The sequence below is a fragment of the Poecilia reticulata genome, chromosome 19, assembly GCF_904066995.2.
Source record: "Poecilia reticulata chromosome 19, P_reticulata-male-v2, whole genome shotgun sequence".
NCBI classification, from domain to species: domain Eukaryota; kingdom Metazoa; phylum Chordata; class Actinopteri; order Cyprinodontiformes; family Poeciliidae; genus Poecilia; species Poecilia reticulata.
The window spans coordinates 15,772,174-15,797,452 of record NC_088848.1 but is presented as its reverse complement, the minus strand read 5'-3'; the positions used below and the strand labels follow the sequence as shown (position 1 = coordinate 15,797,452).

The 25,279-nt window shown below is 37.0% G+C and overlaps 5 protein-coding genes across 9 annotated transcripts; all 5 read left to right on the top strand.

The window, feature by feature from the left end:
• The first annotated feature begins 415 nt into the window (after nucleotides 1-415).
• Nucleotides 416-6,238, top strand: LOC103460967 (uncharacterized). Its single transcript, XM_081600434.1, has 3 exons — nucleotides 416-901; nucleotides 995-1,210; nucleotides 3,683-6,238. Exons 2-3 carry the CDS (start codon nucleotides 1,093-1,095, stop codon nucleotides 5,020-5,022), a joined length of 1,458 nt encoding a protein of 485 aa, XP_081456560.1. The 5' UTR covers nucleotides 416-901; nucleotides 995-1,092; the 3' UTR covers nucleotides 5,023-6,238.
• On the top strand, nucleotides 6,069-10,654 carry LOC103460968 (uncharacterized). The gene is made up of 4 exons (XM_081601021.1): nucleotides 6,069-6,076; nucleotides 7,046-7,119; nucleotides 7,388-7,435; nucleotides 8,040-10,654. Exons 1-4 carry the CDS (start codon nucleotides 6,069-6,071, stop codon nucleotides 9,578-9,580), a joined length of 1,671 nt encoding a protein of 556 aa, XP_081457147.1. The 3' UTR covers nucleotides 9,581-10,654.
• On the top strand, nucleotides 6,621-25,186 carry LOC103481759 (uncharacterized). 5 transcript variants are annotated; one of them, XM_081600447.1, is made up of 3 exons: nucleotides 21,363-21,792; nucleotides 21,897-21,961; nucleotides 22,584-25,186. In XM_081600447.1, exon 3 carries the CDS (start codon nucleotides 22,592-22,594, stop codon nucleotides 23,735-23,737), a length of 1,146 nt encoding a protein of 381 aa, XP_081456573.1. In that variant the 5' UTR covers nucleotides 21,363-21,792; nucleotides 21,897-21,961; nucleotides 22,584-22,591; the 3' UTR covers nucleotides 23,738-25,186. The 5 variants fall into 5 exon arrangements, with proteins under 5 accessions (XP_081456571.1, XP_081456573.1, XP_008435714.2 ...); XM_008437492.3 differs by having other exon boundaries at nucleotides 21,897-21,996; XM_081600446.1 differs by having other exon boundaries at nucleotides 21,897-22,037.
• LOC103460970 (uncharacterized) lies at nucleotides 11,972-16,315 on the top strand. Its single transcript, XM_008403283.3, has 3 exons — nucleotides 11,972-12,360; nucleotides 12,455-12,677; nucleotides 13,779-16,315. The coding sequence occupies exons 2-3, from the start codon at nucleotides 12,563-12,565 to the stop codon at nucleotides 15,278-15,280; spliced, it is 1,617 nt and encodes a 538-aa protein (XP_008401505.2). The 5' UTR covers nucleotides 11,972-12,360; nucleotides 12,455-12,562; the 3' UTR covers nucleotides 15,281-16,315.
• Nucleotides 16,354-20,332, top strand: LOC103481766 (uncharacterized). The gene is made up of 3 exons (XM_008437506.3): nucleotides 16,354-17,318; nucleotides 17,430-17,657; nucleotides 18,342-20,332. Exons 2-3 carry the CDS (start codon nucleotides 17,540-17,542, stop codon nucleotides 19,658-19,660), a joined length of 1,437 nt encoding a protein of 478 aa, XP_008435728.2. The 5' UTR covers nucleotides 16,354-17,318; nucleotides 17,430-17,539; the 3' UTR covers nucleotides 19,661-20,332.
• Nucleotides 25,187-25,279: the final 93 nt, after the last annotated feature.

Below are 25,279 nucleotides of genomic sequence, written 5' to 3'. Positions count from 1 at the left end.
TATAAATAAATAACAAAGACAGAAACTTTTGTTGTTTGTAGCACCTCAGGTGACCGAAATCCGCCCAGCCAATCAAACTAAAATCTTAGTGGGAGTCTGGAAAGGGAATTTAATTTTCATCAGGAAAGCACTATCAGAATATATATAAACCCATTCATCTGTTATCTAACACGTTTGTGCCAATCTCCAGCAATCGGTAGGAGAGAGATGGGATCCATCAGGTTTCAAGGTTGACAAATAAGGCAAACAACCAGGCACACACAGACTGGGAGGAAGCCGGAATACCTGGAGAGATCCCATATATGTACAGGAAGAAGATGGACACATGGAATAACATATCAGTCTTATGATAAAATATAAATATCTGTTAAATCATTTCGTTTAAATTATTGTGAAAGTCTAATGTTTGAAAGCGGAAATTGTTCTTTGAGTCAGCGCTTTACTCGTCATTCATTGGTTAGTATGCAGGAAGTTACTGAATGTAAAAATGAAAACTTGACTGGGTAGGTCCAGATGGGTCCAGACAGAAAAAAATGTCTTGTTTGTTGTGAATGTCTCAGTCTGTCTCTCAGAGTCTTCATGAGGACCCTTCCTCAACATTTATTTTTAAATCGCCGGTCATCTGTAGCTGACGCTTCCTATACAGAATGTATTTAGCCTTTATTAGCAAAGTGGCTGAACTGTTAGCCACCGTGGAGCTAAAGCAGCTAGTAGGGAGTTAATCAGTGTTTCCAACGTGAAAGCCTGTAGAAGTTTATGGTTTAGAGCCACATATTCAGAGTTTGTGACACTGTGTGGGGAAGACCACGCCGTCTGCGGACACCTCCTCTAACGTCGTTATCCAGGTGAGGATCGAGAGACTGGAGAAAGTTAGAAAGTGGACCCAGAACTATTGAACAAGGTATGAGACTATACACTGCAGCATCAGCTCTGCTACAGTCTACAGTTTCCCTTAAGATAATTTAATCAGATGCTGATTGGTATCTGATTCCAGTTTCAGTAGAAAAACTGAAGATCCGGGTTCTTTGGCTGGAACTTTGACCTAGGCTGAAGACAAATATTGTGTAAAGGGGAATCCCAGGTGGAGCGAGGATGACTGAGATGATGAAGGTTGAAACAGATGAACCTGGAGGGTTCAGCTTGGAGTCTCCTATACTTGCAGTATCCACATCAGAACTGGAGGAGGAAGCACAAGACAGCAAGGACCTCAGTAAGTTTTCTACGATTAAAAAAACAGCTGTTGAATTGCGGAAAAGAGTCATACAACTAAAAAGAAGACAAAACAAAATTATACACACAGCACTGACATTTCAGATCAATTTTCAATTACCATCTGCATTGTGTAGGAGGAGATGCAGGGCACTTGCCACATCACAATTTGAATAAAACCACATTGTTTCATGCCTTTGTTGAAATTTAGTGTTGAATGATTGCTTGTGGTATAAATTAGCTTGACAATTTTTACTGCGTTCACATATTACATTACAATATATAGATGAAAGAAGTGGTGTTCTTCTGATGTGGCACTCAGATTTTCCAAATTTCTTCTGTTTTAGCTAATTTGCATGCTTCATCTTTCTCTTTTTCTCTCTCTCTCTCTCTCTCTTTCTCTCTCTCTCTCTCTCTCTCTCTCTCTCTCTCTCTCTCTCTCTCTCTCTCTATATATATATATATATATATATATATATATATATATATATATATATGCAGACAAACTAAAGTAAATAGGACAATTTTCAGATAATTGCATTTTCATATATATATATAAACTTTCCAAACCGTTTTGGGCTTATAGGGAAAAACTAAGTGTTCCCCTTGTTAAATCATGAATTAACTGTGATTAACCTCGTTGTTTGAAGCGCTGTGCTCAGTTTCAGGAAACACACACAGACCTGATTACTGCCAGATTTATAGGAAGAGAAATCTCTTGCACAGGGCCTGTCTGGCAACATGTAGCACAATGCATTATGTCCCAGTCTGAAGAAATTCATAAGCGGATAAGACACAAAGTCACTGACATCTTTGAGCCTGGAACGGCTTAAAAAGCCATTTCTAAGACTTTGGGACTCCGGGGAACCAGAGAGAAAACATGGAAAAGTGATTAAGCTTCCCTTGAGAGACCGGCCAAACATAATTACTTCAAGACCACACTATTACTCATCCAGTACCACACAAAAAACCCAGAACAGCATTTATAACACTATAGGTCTGTCTTACCTCAATTAAAGTCAGAGTTCATGGTTCATCATTAAGAAAGACGGTGGGTAAATCCATAACAGAGTTCCAAGAGATCCACTCTTCACCAAAAAGGAGATAATATCTGGTCTCACAGCCATTATCACAGTGGACAAACAATACGTATTTTTAAGATTCCCAAGCCTTTTGGGAAAATATTCTTTGAACTGAGACAAAAGGGGAAATTTTAAAACTAATAGAGCTCTTACAGATTATCACAAATGCTTGATGCCAGTTGTTCCCAAGAGTGGCACAGCCAGTTATTGGATCTTGAGTACAACTATATTTTGACTTTCAGCCAGTCAAAATATAATATTGCCCATTTTCACTTCCAAAAAAAAAAGAAAAGAAGAAAAGAAATCATCAATTGTAAACTGCTTTTTTTACAATTATTATCTGTCTGATACTAAATTTGTTTACAGATTAAAAGAAAAAACAGAAAATATACGACTGTAAGTTGCAAGCATTTCTTTACAGCATTTAGCTTGTCAGTAAAATGTTGAGTAGAGATCAAGATCATTTTTGGCAGATTTTGGATAAGTTGTCTGCTTTTTTTTCTCTCTCTCTCTCTTCAGCAGTGCCAGTTGTTCATCTGGCACTGGTTTTTACTCTGGCATTCTCCATTGGATAATTTTTTTTTTCTTTTATTAACTCACAGGCTTTGACCTTAGTTCAAACATTTGAGGCCTGACATGCTTTAGATGTTTTTCCTGGCTTTTTTTCTGGCCTCTCGGATGAGTCATCTCTGCACTCCAGGAGCAATTACGGTAGCCCAGCCACTCCTGGGAAGGTTCACTGCCGTCGCATGTTTTCTCCATTTTTGGATAACGGCTCTCACTGTGGTCCACTGGAGTCCTCAAACCTTACAAATTGCTTTTAACCCCTTTCCAGACTGATAAGAAATAATCGAAAAATTTTTCCTCATGTATTCCAGGGTTTCTTTAGATTTGGATATGTGTTGTTTTTTGATATATTTATTTAGGCTACATAGAGCCGTCAAACAGGTTTTTGAGTTTTGGTTCTGCAGGTCTGGTAATAATCAGGCCTGGGTGTGGTTAGAGAAGCTGAACTCAGCTTTCCAAAACAAAGTGATTATTAATCACAGTCATTTCATGATTCATTCACTCAGGATGGACAGGTTGGTTTATGTGTCTCTATCATCATTCGGAAACAGATTTTTATCTTTACTGAGATTATCCTCGTTTGTTCTGAAGATGAAGAAATCTTTTACATTTTGCAGCACTTCTTTGTACCATCAAAATGATATTATTTTATTCCACATGTTTGATGCCTATTTAGATCAAGAACAGAACCACTGATGAAAATGTGTCTTTTGGATAAATAGTTCATAACATATCTGAGGGAACCTGACTTTATTAATAAATGCAGATACTTTTTCTCATAGTTTGCAGGCAGTTACAGTCGGTGTGTGTTTCTTTGCTCCCAGTCCAGACGGTGGTGATAAAGGAAGAGTTTGTCCATGACTGGAGCTCCAGTTCTGACCAACAGGACTCAGAGACACTTGACATAAAGGAGGAAGAGGAGGAGCTGTGGATCAGCCAGGAGGAAGAGCAACGTGTTGTGAAGATTGAAGATGTAGAAAAATCCCTGATGTTTGAACTTGATGGAGTCAAACCTCTTGCCGACAGAGAGACAGAAGCTCCGACCAGCAGCTCTGCTGATCTGTTGGAAGCAGATCCTGACGGAGATGACTGCGGAGGAGCAGACGCAGACTGGAGCCCGGATCCATTTTGTTCTTTTCAACAAAGTGACATGACTGTTCACAAAAGAGGTAAAAGATCTAAACTGTGCTCTGGCCTTATGGCTCAGATTGAAGTCCACGCAGGCGAGAAGCCATTCGGCTGTGTTTTTTGTGGCAAAAGATTCAAGCATAAAACGTCAGTTAAATTACACATGATGACTCACACTGGAATAAGAGAACATAGCTGTGATCTTTGTGGTAAAGGATTCAAAGAGAAACGTTTTCTTCAGACGCACATGAGACTCCACACTGGAGAGAAGCCGTTTGCATGTAATGTTTGCGACAGGAGGTTTCATGCAAAGAAGTTTCTCAAAACTCACCTGGTGGTTCATTCGGAAGAAAAACCCTTTTCCTGTGACATTTGTGGTACAAAATTTAAGATAAAGGAATGTCTTAAAAAGCACATGAGAATCCACACGACAGATAGACCATTTGTTTGTGGCGTTTGCAACAAACGGTTTTCACTACAAGAGACACTAAAGAGTCACACGCGTGTTCACACAGGAGAGAAACCGTTTATTTGTAGTGTTTGCAGCAAAGGCTTTTCACGAAAAGAGAGTCTTAAAGGGCACATGCGTGTCCACACAGGAGAGAAACCGTTTATTTGTAGTGTTTGTGATAAAGGATTTTCACGACAAGTCTACCTGAGAAAGCATACGATGGTTCACACGGCGCCATTTAGCTGTAGTGATTGCGACAAACTTTTTGTGGATGAAATACAGTTAAAGCGACACGTGAGGCTCCACACAGAGGAGAGGCCGTTTGGTTGCGAAGTCTGTAAAAGCAGGTTTAATCAAAAGCGTCATCTTGAGAATCACATGAAAGGCCACTCGGGGGAAAAACCGTTTGTCTGCAGTGTTTGCAGTAAAGCGTTTTCACAACAGGTCTCTCTGAACAGACACATGCGCGTTCACACAAAAGAGAAACCGTTTGTGTGTAGCGTTTGCAGTAAGGCGTTTTCACAGCAAGGAAATCTAAAGAGACATATGAGTGTTCACGAGGGCTGCGACTTGATTCAGACATGATTTAGTTTTATTGACTAATGTGGGAATATATTCTGAATAGTTTCTGGTAACACACCTGCTCCTCTCTTTACCGGTGCATATTTGTCACAACTCCCTCCACCCTGAAAACCAGTGAATTTCTCCCTCATGTCCGCAAACAATTAAATCTTTTGATTCAGAAAACGTTGGCTTTTGGAATGAATTGGCACTTTATGGATAACCTGAATCAAACTCTCCCTCCAGCTGCCTTTAACCATTATTTAATTGTGTTTATGGAGATTCTGCCCCACTATGGACCTTTCCACACCAGTGGGCCTTAAATGGGGATTAGTCTTTATATATTACTAACCCAAGCTCTGTGACAGCAGACTCATGCTAAATAAATGTATTTATAAATGTTCTGCCTTTCCAATATTTTGTATATTGGTAATATTTTTCTACATTTTCATCAAGATTTTGAGAACAAAGAAGTTTGAAAGTAATGGATGGAAATATCCATTTAAAAGCAAGTGTTACTTATGTAAAACTGAAAGTGGAACTTTGTTACCAGACTTGCTGGGTGAATTTTATTTTTTATTTTATTTGAATACACCCTTTCAGAATCATCCTCTAAAAGTAAATTAAAATGACATCACTGTAATCTCTTGGTTGTAGCTCTCGAGGTATGCCTGAGTTATTTCAGTAATCTGTGAACATTTCTCTAACATTTTTGCTAATGTTTAAAGCTTCTTCATGTCTGTCACTCCTAAATTGGTGGCATATTAATTATGTTTTTCGCTAATTTGTTTTTAAAGTTACATTTTTATGGTGCTGCAGATTAATGAAGTCCTATCATTGATATTTTTCTGTTCTTTTTGTTTTATTATGTCGATTTTTGGAGAAATGTTTAACAACTTGCCACTAAACCTTACCATACTAAAGTGTAAAGTTTTTGTGTGTGTATCTGTGTGCACTTGTATATACAACACATAGAGGACCAATTTCACAATACAACAAAAGGTGCTCATTTGTGAAAAGTGAGGACCTTTTCCTGGTTTGGTGCTAGGAAGAGACCAGACTTGGGGAAAATGACTGTGTAAGGCATAAATGCAGTTGCTAAAATAAATGCAAAGTCATCAGTTTGCATAGAAGTACAAGTGTTTGTGTGATCTGTACTAAAATTATATACTGTACAGTAGTACAAATCAAGCAGTAAAAATGTGTTTAAAACCTATTTAATAAATATATATGAAAGTTGCATTTAGACTGAATTGTATTGTTTTTTTAGTTGTTTTTTTTAATACATATAACCAAAGAGCTGTACAAAAATAAGACACATTAAGGACAACAGACCAAAAAATTAAACATAAAACATTCATGAACTAAAGATAAGGCTTAGTGTTTATAAGCTGGACCTATTTTTACTGTAAGGTGACTTACCCTTTCTTATAAACTGGTGCAATATAAATGATAACTAATTAAATATTTGTTTGTTTATAACAATTACAAATGGGTGGTAATTTAATAACTAATTTCATTATAAAAATTTGTTTAATTCTGAAAACCTGATAATTGTAAGAGGAAGTAGCTTTTTGAATCGGAACTTTACTTGTCATTCATTGGTCAGCATGGGGAAAGTAGCCGGATGTGACAACGCTATATTTGTAGGCTGTTTCCTAACTGAGGAAAGGCGTCTTCAGGTCTACATAAAATTAGTGCGTAACTGAGATTGTACACTCTTGACGTGGCCGTTTTCGCGAGGATTTTAGTTCTGCTTTAAACCACTGCCATCATTCACCCGGCATTTTCTTTACAGAATGTAATTAACCTTCAATAGCAAAGCGACGTGACTTTTTCCCAGCGAGGAGCTAACGCAGCTAACAGAGGAGATCTAATCTGTGTTTTTACCTCGTAGGTTTTAATGTCCGTTATTTAGTGCAACGAGACTAGTTGGAGTGGACCCAAAACTACTGATCAAGGTATCAGACTCTGCTCTGCAGCATTTTTTTTTTATCAATACACTTTATTTGATCAGATTCTGATTAGTGTGTGATTCCACTTTCAGGTTATATGGCTGGAACCTTGACCCAGTTGAAGATGTGAAGCTGCAAACAAGAATTTTGAAAAGGAAAATCCAGAGTGAGCAAATGCTGTCTATAACAGTACTGTAAATAATTTAAAAATGATTTCCACATTAGAGAGGTAGATTTACCTAAAGGCGCAATGAATAATGCTCCTGAATTCAGTACAATGGTGTAAATATTGGTTTGGTGTAAAAAGGTTTTCATAAACTTAATATTCACACATTGTGCTTCCATGTGAAAATGTTAAATGTACTGTTATTTAAATACAAATAACAGTACATTGGTCAGTGTATTTAAATAACACTGGCTTTTTACAAAAACAGCTTCACATTTCTGGAAGAACCTCCAGCTGTGTCCTGAAGAACATTTTGGTAGGTTTCTGGTTAAGATACTCTTTACTGACAAAGAAACTTGTAGAGGTTGAAACATTAACATCTTAAGAATTATAAATTTAACTAGCATTTAGTGATGAGGTAAGCCTCAACATGCAATTAACTTTAGTGGTGAGGGGTTTCTACCAGTTACACATCTTTGTTGTTTTTTTAATAGATGAGATTTTAATCCAGCTATCAATAAACGTTCAATTATCAATCCAATGTAATGAAATCTAATAAAAACTAAATACATCTGTGCTAGGTTTCAGTTCACCTGCCAGCCTCACGTATTAGCTGATCTCATGCCGCCATCTAGTGGTTATACAGACTTTCTGCAGCATGCTTATCTTTTTTAACATCAAACCTGACTGTTGTCGGCTTGTGTAATGCCGCTTGGAAAAAAATAAACGAACAAAAAAAACCTTACTTACAGGTTTTGGATGAAGTAAATAGCATAATACAAGGGGATGGCTTTACAGTATGACATATCTTTAATGAAAAAGTATTTCTCTTACTTCCTTCTGTTTAAATTGCAAAACCTTTGTGATATTTTACTTGTAAATGAACCAGAAGTGATTCTAAATGTTCATGTGTTTGTCAGTGTTCCCTGTCCACCAGAACTTCAGTTCGGACCAGCAGACCCTAGAACTTCTCCAGATAAAGGAGGAACAACAGGAACTGTGGATCACTCACACAAGAGGGCAACCTACTGTGAAGGGAGAAGATGATGAGAAACCTCAGTTGTCAGAGCTTCATCACATTAAAACTGAAGACAATAAAGACACTGAAGCTTCAGCCAGCAGCTCAGCTGAACTGACGAAAACAGAACTTGATGGAGAGGAGTGTGGGGGACCAGAACCATATTCGAAATGCTGCCTTGAGCTAAAAACTGATGAAATTACTTCGGATTCTTCTGTGACTGAAGTCACGGATGATGATGATTGGCAAGGTCCTTTGTCAGGTTCTGATCCTGACATAGGATCAGAACCTGATCCTCAGTCAGAGTCTGGTAAACAATTTGTCTCCAAGTTGTCTCTTCAGGAAGGAAAAAGCTCTTCCCTCTGTCTGGTTAACCAGAAACATCCTGGAGTCAAAGAAAACGTGTATTCCCCACCAGTCCATGGCAGTTACAAATGGTTTTGTTGCGATGTTTGTGGAACACATTTTACCAAAAAGGGAAATCTGGAGAAACACATGATGGTTCACAAACAAGAAAAAACATTTACCTGTGAAGAATGTGGTAAAAACTTCAAACGACATTTACAGCTTACTGTCCACCTTAAAATTCACAGAGGTGAGAAGCCTTATGGTTGCGATTTTTGCGGTAAAGGGTTTATAGTAAACAGTGCTCTGCAAGCACACAAGAGGCTCCACTTAGGAGAGAAGCCATTTGGCTGTGATGTTTGTGGAAAAACTTTTCATTTAAGGAGGATTCTGAAAATGCACATGAAGGTGCACTCAGTGGAGAAACCATTTCATTGTACACTGTGTGAAAAACGATTTAAATGCCCATATATCCTTAAAAAGCACATGAGCCTCCACTCTGGACTGAAGCCATTTGTTTGTGGTGTTTGTAGTAAAGCATTTTCACAAGAAGAAACTCTAAAGACGCACATGGTTGTTCACACTACAGAAAAACCGTTTCCATGTGATATTTGTGGGAAAAGTTTCAAATATATGTCCTACGCTCGAAAGCACAAACTGTTTCACAGTGGCGAGAGCGGACACAGCTGTGATATTTGTGGCAAGACGTTTATTTTAAAGCCTGCACTCAAGGCGCACATGAGGAGTCACACTGGGGAGAAACCATTCTCCTGTGAGGATTGTGGAAGACAGTTTCATGTTAAGGCAAACCTTAAACAGCACATGAGGGTCCACACGGGCGAGAGGCCATTTGCCTGTGATGTTTGTAGTAAAACATTTAGTAGAAAGACCCATCTTACAGTGCACACACGGATACACTCGGGAGAGAAACCGTTTTTCTGTAACATTTGTGAAGAGAAATTTCGATTTCAGCACAATCTCAAAACACACATGAGGGTCCACACAGGAGAAAGGCCTTACGTTTGTAGTTTTTGTTGTAGAGGATTTTCGCGACAAGAGCATCTAAACAAACACATTGCCGTTCACACAGCGGAATAAGTTTAGTTTTTGTCATTGTGGTCAGAATCTAACGGTGTGAAAATATTTCCTTAGATTGTTGGTTAAAATTGCAGGAAATGCTAACTAAATGCAGGAAAGACTATAGTCTATATTATATATTATATCTATATTATATTACTATATTATATATTGCTTTTCTGATAGCTGATCAGCAAAGTAAAGGGGTTTCTTCAGGTGTTCATATTTAAGCAAACTAAAGACAGCTTTGTATAAGAAGGCTTATGACAAATATAACTTAGCCATTTTTTATTGTACATTCGACATAGGTTGCATGTGGGCAAAAATAAATCTGATTTGGGTAGCATTTACCTGTTGTGTGAAATTGGCCTCGGATGACTAAAAAGCACCTCACTGATGTTATTTCAACTACAGGGGTTAGTACTATTTATTTAGGGGTTAGAGGTCTAAACCTTTCCTCTGCTAGGCAAACACTTTTTTGTTGAGCTTGTTTTAATGCGTAAAACAAGGTTAGGTTTTGTTGTTTACCTATAATTAAATTATATTCTGTTCCAGGGGTCCTTTAAGAACATTTTACTATTTTACTACAGTTAACCAGATAGGAAACGAGTCCTTATCATTTATTCTGCATCAAGAGTCTAGGAATCTAATCAGAGCATTAAATATGACACACCTGTGCTCAGAATTAGCTTTGTAATCTTTAAATCTGAAATGAATTTATATGAATAGCAAAATATTTTTGTTCTGTATGGTAATCCAATGTGTATCTCTTTCAGTACATTAGTTGTAGAAAAACATGAGTGTCATTGTTAAAATTAAGTAAGCACTGTCAGAAATACTTTGAGGCTTTTCAAAGTTTATGTACCGAGTTCAACTCGAGCCTTCTTATAAATTGCATGTTTAATGGTTTTCAAAGTGGATTCAAAATTTGCTTCAATCTGCACAGTGATACCGACCAATCTGAAAATTGTGTAAAGTTCTGTGATAAGGCAATTTGGGTGAATTAGAGATATCATCTTGTTAATGGTGATGTACCATTTAATTTTCTGTCAAGCTATTAAGGCTACCTACCATTAAAAGATTTAGTAAAAGGTGTCTCACTTTGACTCATCTGTTGCTTCAGATTTTAGCCACATCTTGATTTATTCACCTGTATTGTCGACGCATTGGAAAACCCCTTAAAATAAATATTAAATTAAAGCACCTGAAAAAAGCCCATCAGATACGAAGTAACACAAAAAAATCAGAAACTTCTGAAATTGTGATTTAGTAAGGACAATATATTAAATTGTACAGTGACATCTACTTGTGAAAATATGTTGATCACAAAATCTTCTCATTTATAACCAACTAGAGTTCTAATAAATTATCTGTTTTTGTTTTTTTGTCAAATTGGGATTTTTTTGGATACAAGTCAACATCATAATGATATGATTTAATTTGATTACATAATTGTTGGTTTGAAGATATCCTGTTGTGCTAATGTCCCATCAATTTTTTTAAAAAGATGCTGTTAAAGGGTATTGGGTCAAATATTTGTCTAATTTCAAACAGATTCCTGTTCATCCTCTTTTAATAAACATTAATAACTCCTGAGTTTATTAATCCACAAACAATTAGTTATTTCTTCACTTTACAGCTATGCTAATCTCACAATGATGCTGCACTGTTTATATTATCAGGTGTTTCTTCAAATAAAATAATTCTGACAAGTTTCTAATAGCTGGTGCTTTAGATTTGTTTTAAAAAGACACTAATATGGAGAAATCTGGACAGAAATTAAGGTTTCCAAAGGCTGGTGGTGTAACGGAGGAGGCAGAAAAGCTTACAGCTCATATTTCTAGGAGGGACCAAGCAATTAAAAGTTAATGTTTGAGTAATAAAAGACATGAAAAATATTTTTTGAATATGATATGTTATAGAAACAGCAACAGATTTATCCATGTTCTGATTTTCTTTTTCTCAATGACAACTCACCACTGCTTTCAGTTCATGGGGGGGAATTATTTCTCTGTATAATAGTCAAATAACATCCTTCATCCAAAATCCACAGGAAGAGGGTCACAATGTGCAGTTTTGGTATTTTCCTTTTTCATGGGGCACTGACGGGACAGGTTAAGTGAGCTGAATGACCTTTAATTAAATGGATAGAGGGCCATTTTTACACTCTGCTGTTTTCATTTAAAATCCATGAATAGAAAAAAAAACATACTTAGTTAATCTTGATTCAGTTTACTGGGAAATTTTTTTTTGATTAAGTTGCTGGCATGAATCCACAATATCTTGTATATTTACTTCCATTTAAACAGTGGGAACGTCTTAAAATAAATATAGAAAAAAAGCATTCTCGTTATTTTATTCTGAAAAGGTTCACCTTTGAAAAGGGAAGTGCCCTTTCCGAAACTTGTCTTTCATTGGTCAACGAGGAGGAAGTATCCAGATGTAACATTGTTAGCTCGAATGGCTAGGTCCCGACAGGAAAATATATTTACATTTTGTGGAAAAAACAAACAAAAAACACGTTTGTTGATTATTTTTGATACAAGGTTACAGCCTTCTTGAGGATATATCAACTGCACACATCTTCTGGGTTTTGGTTAACACTATTTACGGTCCGAATTCAGCAATACAATAATGTAATTAGCGTTTATTAGCAAACTGAATGGACCGTGAGCCACCGTGGAGCTAAAGCAGCTAACAGTAGAGTCTTAATCAGTGTTTCCAACAAGGGTTATGGTGGCCCAGCTGAGGACCGAGAGACTGAGGAAAGTTACAGAGTGAACGCAGAACTACTGACCAAGGTATCAGGCTCTGCCCTGTAGCGTCTCTGCTACACTTTACATTTTATGTTAATACACTTTATATTGTCGTATGCTGATTTGTGTCTGATTCCAGTTCCAGACAGCAGAAAACAGAAGATTCCGATTATAAGACTGAAACCATGAATGAGTAAAACATGTGGAGGCGAGGATTGTGAAAAGGCGAATCCAAGGTGGAGCGAGGATGACTGAGATGATGAAGGTTGAAGCAGATGAACCTGGAGGGTTCAGCTTGGAGCACCCCGTACCTGCAGCATCCACATCAGAACTGGAGGAAATACAAGACAGCAAATATCTCAGTAAGTGGCACATTGGTTTGTCTGGATTGGAGCAAATGACCTGTCTGGAAGTTCAAAGGGTCTGTTTGTTTCTTTTTAGCAGAAGAAAGGTATGACACATCCACGCACTGATTTATTCTAAGCATTTGTTCAGTTCTTGGATGGGTGTGTGATCATCTGGTAACATTGTAATTCAGAGCTGTGCATGATCTGCATATTTGTTGTAACTGATGTTATTGTTGTAACTTGAGCTAGCAGGAGGAGGGTTTCCCCCAGAAAACTCCCTAAGCCCGGTGGTAGGAGCGCTAGAGCATTCATCCAGTGACCTACCGTGTTTTTGAGTTAGAAAATATTTAAATTTGACAGAAATTTTGAATATATGACTAGGTAATTATGTTTTATTGGACTACTTAAACTACTATTAAGTCTTCAAAAAAATAGCGGGCTAACATAAAACAAAAAATACAATTTAAAATAAATATAATTTTTTTGCACTTGAGTTGTTTCATCCTAATTATCTCAAATTATTTATTTTTATATAAATGACTTGTCACTTTATTTGCTAAAGTTGTAGCATCTATACCAGTAAATACAGACAGTGGTTCTGGTGAAAAAAAGGACACCTAACTCCCTGTGTGACCATACTATGTACCCATTGTGCTTCCACCAAAGAGACTCTTAAACCCGTCTTTGCTATCACTGTTAATGGTTTACAAAAAACCTAGAGTAAATAAACAAACAATGCTTAGCACAGTGAGAGTGCAAGTAAAGCCTGGTGGCCTGTCAGGCTTACAATATATAAAAAGTTTGATTTACTTGGAGTTATATTGTGTTGGTTAAGTGTTCCCTTTATTTTTTTTGAGCAGTATACTTTGGGAAACCCAGTGTCTGTTAGGGATAGGGGTTGTTCTGATGATAAATATTCTCTCATAAAACAGTTGCATTTATGTTTAGCTTGCTGATAAATTAGTCAGTTTAAGTCTACAGTTTTAATTGAATAAATTAGAAAGAAAAAAAACACTCTCAGAGTTTAAGAAAGCAAAAGCTTTTTTTTATTTTGAAAAATAAAGTTAATAAATTTTTGACATTTTCATCAACCATTAATGTCTGTATGTCTGTCAGTTTTACCTGTCTATCAGACAATGGCGATTAAAGAAGAGGTTCCCAGTGATTGGAGCTCCAATTTGAACCAACAAAATCCTCAATCCCCCTGCATAAAGAAGGAAGAAGAAGAACTGTGGATAAGTAAGGAGGATGAGCAGCTTAATGTGAAGACTGAAAATGAAGAAAAGCCTCTGTTATCAGAGCTTCATGACATTGAAACTGAATATTTTAGAGAGGCAGAAGCTCCAACCAGCAGCTCAGCCGAACAAATGGAAATACAATCTGAAGATGAGGACTGTGTACGACCAGAATGGGACAAGAATCCAGAATGTTCCTCTGGAGAAAACAAAATAACAGTTCACAAAAGAGGTAAACGACTCAAACTGTGTTCCAAATCTATGGCTCAGATTGAAATCCATGGTGGAGAGAAGCCATTTGGTTGCAGTATTTGTGGCAAAAGATTTAAAAGTAAGAATCATGTTAGAATACACATCATGACTCACACTGGAAACAGAGAACATAGCTGTGATCTATGTGGTAAAGGATTTCTAGTGAAGGGTCATCTTCACACTCACATGAGACTCCACACTGGAGAAAGACCATTTGCCTGTGATGACTGTGGTAAACGATTTCGAGCAAAGACAAACCTTAAAACTCACATGAAGGTCCATTCTAGAGACAAGCCTTTTTCTTGTGACGTTTGTGGAACAAAATTTAAAAGAAAAGAAACACTTAAGAAACACATTTGGATCCACACCACAGAGAAACCCTTTGTCTGCAATGTTTGCACAAGAGGATTTTCACGACAAAAGAGTCTGAAAAGTCACATGTATCTTCACACAGGAGAGAAACCGTTTATTTGTAGTATTTGTAGTAAAGGATTCGCAGTGCAGGAGAATCTAAAGAGTCACATGTGCGTTCACACTGGTGAGAAACCATTTATTTGTGGTGTTTGCAGTAAAGGATTTCATCGACATGGAGATCTAAAGAGACACATGCGTGTTCATACAGGAGAGAAGCCGTTTATTTGTACTGTCTGCAGTAAAGGATTTTCACAACAAATTCATTTAAAGAGCCACATGCTTGTTCACACTGGAGAGAAACTATTTATTTGTAGTTTTTGCAGTAAAGGGTTTTCACAACCAGAAACTTTAAGGAGACACATGCGTGTTCATACAGGAGAGAAAGAGTTTATTTGTAATGTTTGTAGTAAAGAATTTTTACTAAAACAACATCTTAAAAACCACATGGAGGTTCACACCGCACCATTTAGCTGTAGCGATTGTGGGAAACGTTTTGTTAGGGAAATCCAGTTACAGCGACATGTGAGACTCCACTCAGATGAGAGACCTTTTGGTTGTGATGTCTGTAAGAGCAGATTCAACCAAAAGTGTCAACTTGAAAACCACATGAGAGTCCATTCAGGAGAGAAACCGTTTGTATGTGAGGTTTGCAGCAAAGCGTTTTCACAACAAGGAAATCTGAAGAAACACATGGGTGTTCATGAGGGCTGTAATTAAATATTTTAATGTTTGACTGGTCTGCCAATATTTAAATATATATATATTCATTTGCAGAAAGTGCAAATGGATAGTACTGGCTACTATTTGTAGCCTCTAATTTTTCTCCTAATGCCTCTACTTTATTGTATACATTTTTATATTGTATTCCTACAAATAAAATATTTTAGGATCTCCGCTTTGACAGTTAAGTTTTATTTATATTGTATGATTAAACTGCAACTTGTCCCCATTTGATTAAAGGATTTTTTGTTATTGGTCTTACAAATATATTTCATTGAGTAAGAAAAACCATTTTCAATAAGTTGGAATATGGCTTCCAATGAGGCTTGTTTGTGAGATTTAAGCACATTTTGTATTAAACATAGATTTTATTAAGCCTACTTTCTGTATGAAAAAGGTGTTTTAATTAGTCTGATGTGTTATTCTAATCCTAAATGTCAGGTTTTCATTAGCTGTAAGTGGAAAATTATTATTATAAAGTTTATTTGATAGGGACAGACACACATCGACATAGACAGACTTAATAAAACAGTAGTTCCATGTTTGCATCATGGTGCAATAGCAACAGCTAATTCGCAGCACTTGTCCCTAGTTGGGCTTTTAAAAAAAAACAAAACTCTAAAAATTGAAGCGATAATCATTTAAAATAGAATAACATAATGTATAATCATAAATCATTATAGTTAACAAAAACGAAGGCTTGACAACAGTCTGTAGTTATGGGTTTCACTTGTAATATTGAGTTACTAACATAAATTAACTTTTCAATAGTTGACATTTATTGAATGTCTCTGTAAGTAATGAATAAAGGAAATAAAACAAAACAAAACTCTTAAAGTGAATTTCTGTATGAAGCAAAATGTTTTATTTACAGTACATGAACATTCTGACAAGGTTATGCTTTAACATTGTATTGTTTCAACTTATGACTTAGTAATTATTTATTGGTAATTTATTATTTTCCATATTTGAACAATATAACAAAACATTTCATGTACTTACAAAATAAAACATGTAAGACCTGAAAATGTATTGTGCCTCTCTTCTATTTGACCTTCATAAACTTATGGGGACCCGACTTCAGGATCCTGTTCAGTCATCTATATTTTATACAGTGTATGGTCAGCACCTGTCAGGAATTTATGAGAGATTCAAGGAGGCTCCATGAGCTGAAAGAGGCATCAGGGAAACTGAGGGCTACAGAGATAAATGCCACAGTCTGACCCACGAGTTTTTGTACTATCATGGGCCAAACACAACTAATACTCAGCTACTTAATTTAATAGTTGGGAGATAATACTCATAGCTTGACATTAACAAGCTGTGTCCAATAGTTCATAAAAAAAACAAGTCATTACTTGCAGTTAATTGTTTAATAATTGTCAAATAGCTTATAAAACAAAATATTGCTGCAAATTTTTTGCAGTGTAACTTTACAAACGGCACCCTATTTAAATCATGATATACATTAGAATGTATATAGTGATTTAAAAAGTGTAATAGCACAACACTTACCTCTTTCAAAAATATATATTTATTTTCTGCGTACGTTTTATTCGGAAAAGCCAATAAAAGGAAGTCGTTTTTCGAAATGAAACTTTACTTGCCATTCATTGGTCAATGAGGAGGACGTCACCGGATGTAGCAATGTAGCTTGACTGGCTAAATCCCGAAACGGAAAACCACTTAAGAGGTTATGTAAAACACAATTGTTAATGCCTCTGATTTACTATTTATCAGTCCAGTGATTACATCGCTCCCATACAATTGTTCTAAACCGATGTGATATTTATATCCGACTTTATGTACAGAATGTCATTAGCCTTCAATAGCAAAGTGGAAGCTAACAACAGAGACGGATGATGCTATTTACGATGTTGAAGCTTTTAAATGTTTGTAGTTTAATGCTACAAGACGAGTCTATGCTCCACCCTCTGGGGAGGACCACTTCGTCCGTGGACACCTCCTCTGTCCTTTTCAGCTGAGGACCGAGTGACTTGTGACACCCATAGTGGAGCCAGAACTACTGACCAAGGTATCAGACTCTCTGCTCTGCAGCATCGATTGAACTCTGCTACTGGTTGCATTTTTTTATTAATACACTTTATCTGATCAGATCTTGATTTGTATCCGATTCCTATTTCAGACAACAGAAAAACAGAAGATCCGGATGATATGACTGAAACCTTGATTTAGCAGAACGTGGGAAGGTTGAAGACAAGGATTGTGAAAAGGAGAATCCCAGGTGGAGCGAGGATGTCTGAGGTAATGAAGGTTGAAACAGATGAGCCTGGAAGGTTCGGCTCGGAGCCCCTCATATCTTCAGCATCCACATCAGAAGAGGAGGAGGAGACACAAGACAACAAAGAGTTCAGTAAGTCACACACATTTGTTTGTCTTGATTGGAGCAAGTTAAATCTGGCTGCTTAAAAACGAATTTTCAATTGTGGAAAAGCATATTTGTTTATAAATGAACTATGTCTGTACATAAACACCCCTGCAGTAGTTGCAACAGAGTACACACTGGATAGGTTAGCAGTCAGCCACAAGTTTTTATATGTATTACAAGAAATGTATATTTTTAATTAGTTTATAACAGTAGTCTCAAGTGTAATATATATATGTTGAAGACAAGCAAAAACTCCTCACAGAAGTGATAAACGTCTAATACTTTTGAAAATACGTTTGACCAGATATAATACCACCTCACGCAAATGCTGACTGGTGATGATGGACCAAAGGAAAATTAATAACAGGCAAGCAGGAAAAAGTCAAAGACAATTCTTGACTGGAGGTCAGAGCAGTAGGGAGAAGCAGCAGAGAAAAGTCTCACCTGTGTGACTAGTTGCATTGGTGCGACCTCAGATATTGTTTAGGTGCACCACTGAGAATCCGTTCGCATTTGCGACCAAATTGGTTGGACTCTAGTCTAGACCTCAATTAGCCAGAGGTGGCATTTAGGAAATATGTGTCCAGAGCCATTTTTTGACATGGATTTTATTTATTAAAGTTATATCAGATTGTCATTGATTTTTCATGTATCTTTCAATGTTCTCAGTTCATCAGATGTTGGTGGTTAAAGTTGTTCCTGATGACTGGAGTCCCAGTTCGGACCAACCCAACCCAGAGTTCCAATCCATAAAAGAAGAAGAGGAGGAACTGAGTGTCAGTCAAGAAGAAGAGAAGCTTACTGTGAAGACTAAAGATGAAAAGAAACCCCAGTTATCAGAGGTTCATCAGATCAAAAATGAAGACATTATGGAGATAGAGGCTCATGACAGCAGCTCAGCTGAAGAGCTAAAAATGGCCTCTGGCGAAGACAACTGTGGTGAACCAGAAAGAGACGACGTCACAGATCCAGTGTGTTCTTACCAACATCGTAAGATGACGGTTCACAGAAGTGATAAAACGTCTAAATTGTGTTCCGAACTTATGGCTCACACTGGAGAAAAGCCCTTTGGTTGCAATGTTTGTGGCAAACGATTCAAGCATAAGGCCAATTTTAAACACCACATGAAAATTCACATTGAAAACAGAGAACATAACTGTGAACTTTGTGGCAAAGGATTTAAAGCTAAGCATTTCCTTCAAACGCACATGAGGCTTCACACCGGAGAGAGGCCGTTTGCATGCGACGACTGTGGGAGAAGGTTTCACGCTAAGGCAGTTCTTAAAAGTCACCTGGAGGTTCACTCTGGAGAAAGGGCTTTTTCCTGTGACATTTGTGGTACGAGATACAAAAGGAAGGAGACTCTTAAGAAGCACATGTGGGTCCACACGGCAGAAAGACCCTTTGTTTGTAGTGTGTGCAGTAAAGGATTTTATCATCAAAACAGTCTAAGGATTCACATGAACGTCCACACAGGGCAGAGACGGTATATATGCAGCGTTTGCAGCAAAGGATTTGCAGAACAAGAGACTCTGAAGAGACACATGCGCGTTCACACGGGAGAGAAGCCGTTTATTTGTGGCTTCTGCTGTAAAGGATTTTCACAGCAAATGCATTTGAAGAGACACATGCATGTTCACACCGGAGAGAAGCAGTTCATTTGCAGCGTTTGCAGCAAAGAGTTTTCTCAGCAGCACCATCTGAAAAACCACATGGAGGTTCATACCGCATCATTTAGCTGCAGTGATTGCAGTAAGCGCTTTGTGAAGGAAATCCAGTTGCAACGACATGCCAGAGTCCACACGGAGGAGAGGCCGTTTGGTTGTGACGTCTGTAGGAGCAGGTTTAATCAAAAGTGTCAGCTTGAAAATCACATGAGAGTGCATTCAGGAGAGAAGCCGTTTGTTTGTGATGTTTGCAGTAAAGGGTTTTCCCAACAAGGAAATCTGAAGCGACACATGGTCGTGCACAAGGTCTGCAACCCATGATTATTTTGATAGTTGAGCAACATGCCAATAATTTTTCAAGTTTTCAGCAACTACCTTTATTTTGCAACTTATCGATGCTCCAGTGCCTCTGAATTTATAAAAAAAATTTATTCTCACATTAAACTAAAATGAACTTGTGAATCCCTACTTTGTTCTGATCAGCTGTAGGTCAAAATCTTAAACTCTTAAAAACAAGTCAGAACAGTTTTTTTTTCTTCCTTGTTACAGCAAAAAGATGAAAAAAGTAAAATGGGATTTTTTTCAACAACACTTTTTACTGACTGCCGATGACAATATTTCTCCTTCCTGTACAGTAGTTTAATTTAATATATTACTGTTTATGTACCTCGGAATAACATGTAAACAAAGATTTGCACTTAAAAGTACAAATGGGATGTATTTCTATTGCTCCATCATTCTTGTCTGTGACTGGTGGAGGCAGAAGGCAAATTTGTGACGTGAGAAGAGGATTACTTTATGATGGACCAAATATATGTAAATAGTTTTTATACTGGTTTATGATCAATTCACAATCTATGATAACCATCCCTCTGTTACAGGTGGAAATTGATGCTTTTTTTTTGCTACAATCTGTTACCATGCATCTTTTTTTTGAAAAGGTTAAATGAAACATTGTACTCTGTGTCTATAAATAAAAAAGGTCTAAAGTGATTCATTCTCTGTTCTTATAAACCAGACAAACCAGAAAAGTGCCGAATTGCCCTTTTCAGACAGAAGGGTCAATGCTGCAAAATTTACAGCCTTACTTCAGTCGGCTAACCATTAAATTGGGAGGAAATTGTATTGATTTGGTCAGCTACACAAAGTGAACATTAACACATGCAAGCACATCGTTAAGTCAATGCATTCGTGAGAGTTTTAAAAAACCTCCATTGGCTCCTCGGTATGTGGGTGTCATTTCTCCAACCTCTCCTTACTTGTGGACCTCAAGCTGCTTTGGTTTGGCATTAAAACTCATTATCTAAATGCTCATCCACCATGTTCGCTTGAAAATCATTAGCAAGTGACTGCAGCTGAAAATAACGTGTGTGCAAACATGGTCAGAGACACAAACTTGTAATTGTGCAGACTGCAGCCAGGGAAATCTCCTCACATAAACACTAAAATTTAAGGGACATTTTTTTATTTTAGAAAAATAATGATAATTTTATTGCCAAAACTATTAATGTTGAGAGGTTAAAAGCTGCTTGTATGCCAGTAGTCATGGCAATAATAGTTTTTGCCTATAGAATAAAAGGTCTATTAAAATTCAAACTACCTTATCAATTAAAAATTACATCTTGTTAAAAATACGTTATTAATGCTATATAATAGTAATTATAATTAGAAGAAATACAAATGAAAACAAAGAAAAAAATAAGACTAACAAAGTGTTGATAAATGTCACTTTTAAACTGTTTCAATTAAATTACATGTGTAATAAATATGTTCAAAAGATGACATTGAAAATGTATGTTGTTTTGTAATTGGACCTGTCCTCTTGCTTTCAGGTGACGTTTTTGTGAATAAGACTCTGAAAACAAATTATATAGTAATTAATATATTTGGAACAATTCTAAACGGAATAAAGCATAAACAAGTGTCTAATATTAGTGAGTTCCTTCACAGTAAAATTGTTTTAAATTGGAAAGTTAATATTTGAAAGAGGACGTAGTCTCTTTAGTCAGAACTTTACTTGAAATTCATTGGTCAGTTAGCAGGCAGTAGCCGGAAGTAGCAACGTTAGCCTGACTGGCTAATCTTGCTACACCCCGATTAAAAAACAACAAAAAAAACATCTTAATGTTTGTGTAAGAACAGGTGTGTGTTGTGTATTTAATATTCTAGTCTTCGCGATGACGTCACAACTACATGCTTGCAGTAGCGTATTTAAGGCTTAATAAACAAAGTGGATGAGTGGTTGATCGACCGTTAGCAACCATGTAGCTAAAGCAGCTAACAGCAGAAACTTAATCAGTACTTCTGACCTTGACGCTTTTAAAAGTTTGTGCTTGGAGGCTACAGGACACGTCAGTCTGTACGTCTGAGGCCACCTCTTCTGACCTTGTTGTCCAGCTGGGGACCGAGAGACTGGAGACAGTGACAGAGTGGACACATAACTACCGATCAAGGTATTAGACTCTACACTTTATTTGATCAGATGCCGAATTGTGTCTGATTCTAATTTCAGTCAGAGGAAGATACAGGATATCTGACTGAAACCTATATATTATAGAACATATGAAGGTTGAAGACAAGGACACTGGAAAGGAGAAGTGAAGAGGAGTGAGGATGTCTGAGGTGATGAGATTGTGTTGGATATAGAATAAAGCCAGGTGTGTGAAACTGCGAGGTCCTCATCGACCCATCGGACAATGTATGCATTTTTGGGGTAACAGTTAAGGGCTCCAAAGCTCATACATTTATGGTATTTAAACAAACACTTAAGGCGGCAGACACTATCAAAATATCTCACTCATTTTTGGGGGTTCACCGATCAGTCGACATTGTTTCTTTGATTATGGGTGATCAGCAGTCAGCCGATACATGTGAAACGGAATTTTTTTACTGATCTTATTACCTCTGCCATTGGAGAGGACTGACTGACTGACCAGAAAACTGCAATTGCTGCACCACTAGTATTTTTATTTTCATCTTTTAATATTTTCTTGTGTGTGATGTTTCGTAATTTATATTTGGTGCTTGTTTACATCATTGTTAGGGTTGCTATCCTTTTGGCTGACACGAGTAAATGTATATTTAGCCTACTTATGATTGTTTGTTTTTATTTAAAAAAAAAACCTTAAGCATTAAATCAGTTATAAATGTTTAGTGGATTTTGTTTTGTGTATTAGATGTAATTGTTTTACTTTTATGATTTAGAGGTAATTATAAATTTCTTTCTGTGTTTCAATGATTTCAGATGTTCACATGATGGAAGCTAAAGAAGAGGTTCCCAGTGACTGGAGCAATAGTTTGAACCAGCAGAACTCAAACACCCCCCACATAAAGGAGGAAGAGGAGGAACTAAGGATCTGTCTGAAGGAAGAGCAGCTTACTGTGAAAAGTGAAGATGAAGAGAAACAAGTCAATGAGCAGATCAAAACTGAAGAAGAAAGTAAGACAGATGGTGCAACCAGCAGTACAGCAGAGAAGAGAAAATCAGACCTTGATGGAGAGCACTGTGGAGGACCAGAACCAGACAGGAACCCAAATCCAGCATGCTTTTCTCAACAAAGTGAGATGACAATTCACAAAACGGGCCAAAGTTCTCAATTGTGCTCTAAACCTGCTGCTCAGAGTGGAGTTCAATCAGGAGAAAAGCCCTTTAGTTGCAGTATTTGCGGCAAAAGTTTCAAAAATAAGAAATGCGTTAGACTGCACATGATGGTCCATGTACAAAGCAGGAACCATAGATGTGACCTTTGTGGAAAATGTTTTAAAAAAAACAGTAGCCTTCAGGAACACATTAGAGTCCACACTGGAGAGAAACCATTTGCCTGTGATGACTGTGGTAGAAGGTTCCACGCAAAAACAATTCTTAGAGATCACCTTAAGGTTCATTCGGGAGAAAAACCTTTTTCCTGTGACATCTGCGGTGCAAGATTTAAAAGAAATGTCTGCCTTACGAAGCACTCGAAGATCCACGCTGCAGAGAGACCGTTTGTCTGTGGCCTTTGCAGTAAAGAGTTTGTACACGAAAATAATTTCACGAGACACATGCGCGTTCACACAGGAGAGAAACCGTTCATTTGTGGCTTTTGTAGTAAAGGATTTCCGCTACAAACTCGTCTTAACAGTCACATGCGCGTTCACACAGGAGAGAGACCCTACAGTTGCAGCGTATGCAGTAGAGCATTTTCATTTCAAGAGACCCTAAAGCGACACATGTCTGTCCATACCGGAGAGAAACCATACACCTGCAGTGTTTGCAGTAGAAGTTTTTCACATAGTGATACTCTGAAAACCCACATGCGTGTACACACTGGTGAGAAGCCATTTGTTTGTAGTGTTTGTAGTAGGGGATTTTCACAACAGAGATACCTTAATGGACACATGAGTGTTCACTCGATATAGAGGCTGTTAAATTTCAGTGTTTGTAGTTGAGGATTTTCACGACAAGCAGGTCTAAGAAATTGATAATTGTATTTTAAGGTCTTGGAAAGAGACACAGATCAAGCAGATCTCCACTCAACAGAGACGTTTCTACCAGCAGATTTTACTAAAAGCTCCTTCAGCTTTTTTTATTTTTATTTCCAGTTGGAAAGAGAGGAATGAAGTTATAATTCCAACTAGGAAAGTTGGAGCTCGCCAGGCAACTCCATGTTTTCCATCAGTCATACGCATATGTGTAGAATCTAGTGAAAGTTGTTATAATAGACTATCACTTAACAATGTGTCTCATTTAATCGGCGGTATTCGCAGATCTGCAAAATATTTACCTAACATGTTTTTGTCTGTTTCAGTGTATTAAAATATGGAGAGAGATATATTCTAACCTCCTTGTCCTTTTAATCGGCACCAATACAAATGGCAAATCTCAGTTTTCCAGCTTTTTTTTCTTTTTTTCCTGAGTATATCTTAGCTTTATTTGCTTCTTATCTGACTGCAGTTGTGTTGGTGTTTTTGCACACATTAGAAATGTTAGTGCTGTGATTCTGTAGTGCAACAGTATCAGAAGGAAATGTTTGCGATGTACACATTTCCAAGAAGAACAGTCCTACGTTGTTGCAACTTTTACATATTTTAGATATCTTCCCAATGAGGCAAAGAGCTGCAGTTGTAAAAGTAACTTTTTGTTAAGGTTACTTAACAGGCCTCCCGACTTGTGGCAAAAATATTAATTAACTCAAAACGGGGCACGCGAGAACACAGCTGCACTCATCTGTGGTGGCACTTAAATGATCTTAGGGGCAACCTGGTGATGTAAATATCAAATAGAAAACATTATATGATGTACATCTAAAAAATATATATGTTGTAGTTAACTCTAAGAAGGATTTGTGCAATATTTTACATTTCCACCAGGCAAAAAGCATTTGATCTTTGTTGTTTCAAAGCAAAGTAGGTAAGATTATCTGCAATTGTTATGCTGCCTAATAATTCCTCAAAAACCCTAAACTCCTTTTTTTTTTTTTAAAGATAAACCCAAACCGTACAAAACGGTGTGAGAGAAAGATCAGGATTACAAAACTGATTAAACCTACTGACGGACACTATTTTTTCCAATTCTGTATAACAGTCTACTCCCAGCAGACCCAGTTAAGTGCTTTATGTTCTTGTTTATGGTATTTTTTTTCTATATTCCTGTAAACTGTATATTTTTGCACAGTTTCAATTATCTTAATACACTCATGCATTTTGTAGAGCCAGCACTTTTCCCCCCCCACAAATATGTACTTTTTCTTTTTAACACTAATATATATTCTCAACTTTTAAATTATTTCTGTGTTAATTCCTATGCACCTCTGTGTGATCCTCTGTGAATTTCAACATTAATAAATGGTCATTTTATTGTTTGCTTTATTTGTGAAGTGAATACTTTCTTCTGGAAGCATTAGATTACGCTTAAAAACTTTCATTCTCAAAATTGACTTTTTATAGTTATTTTATTCTGAT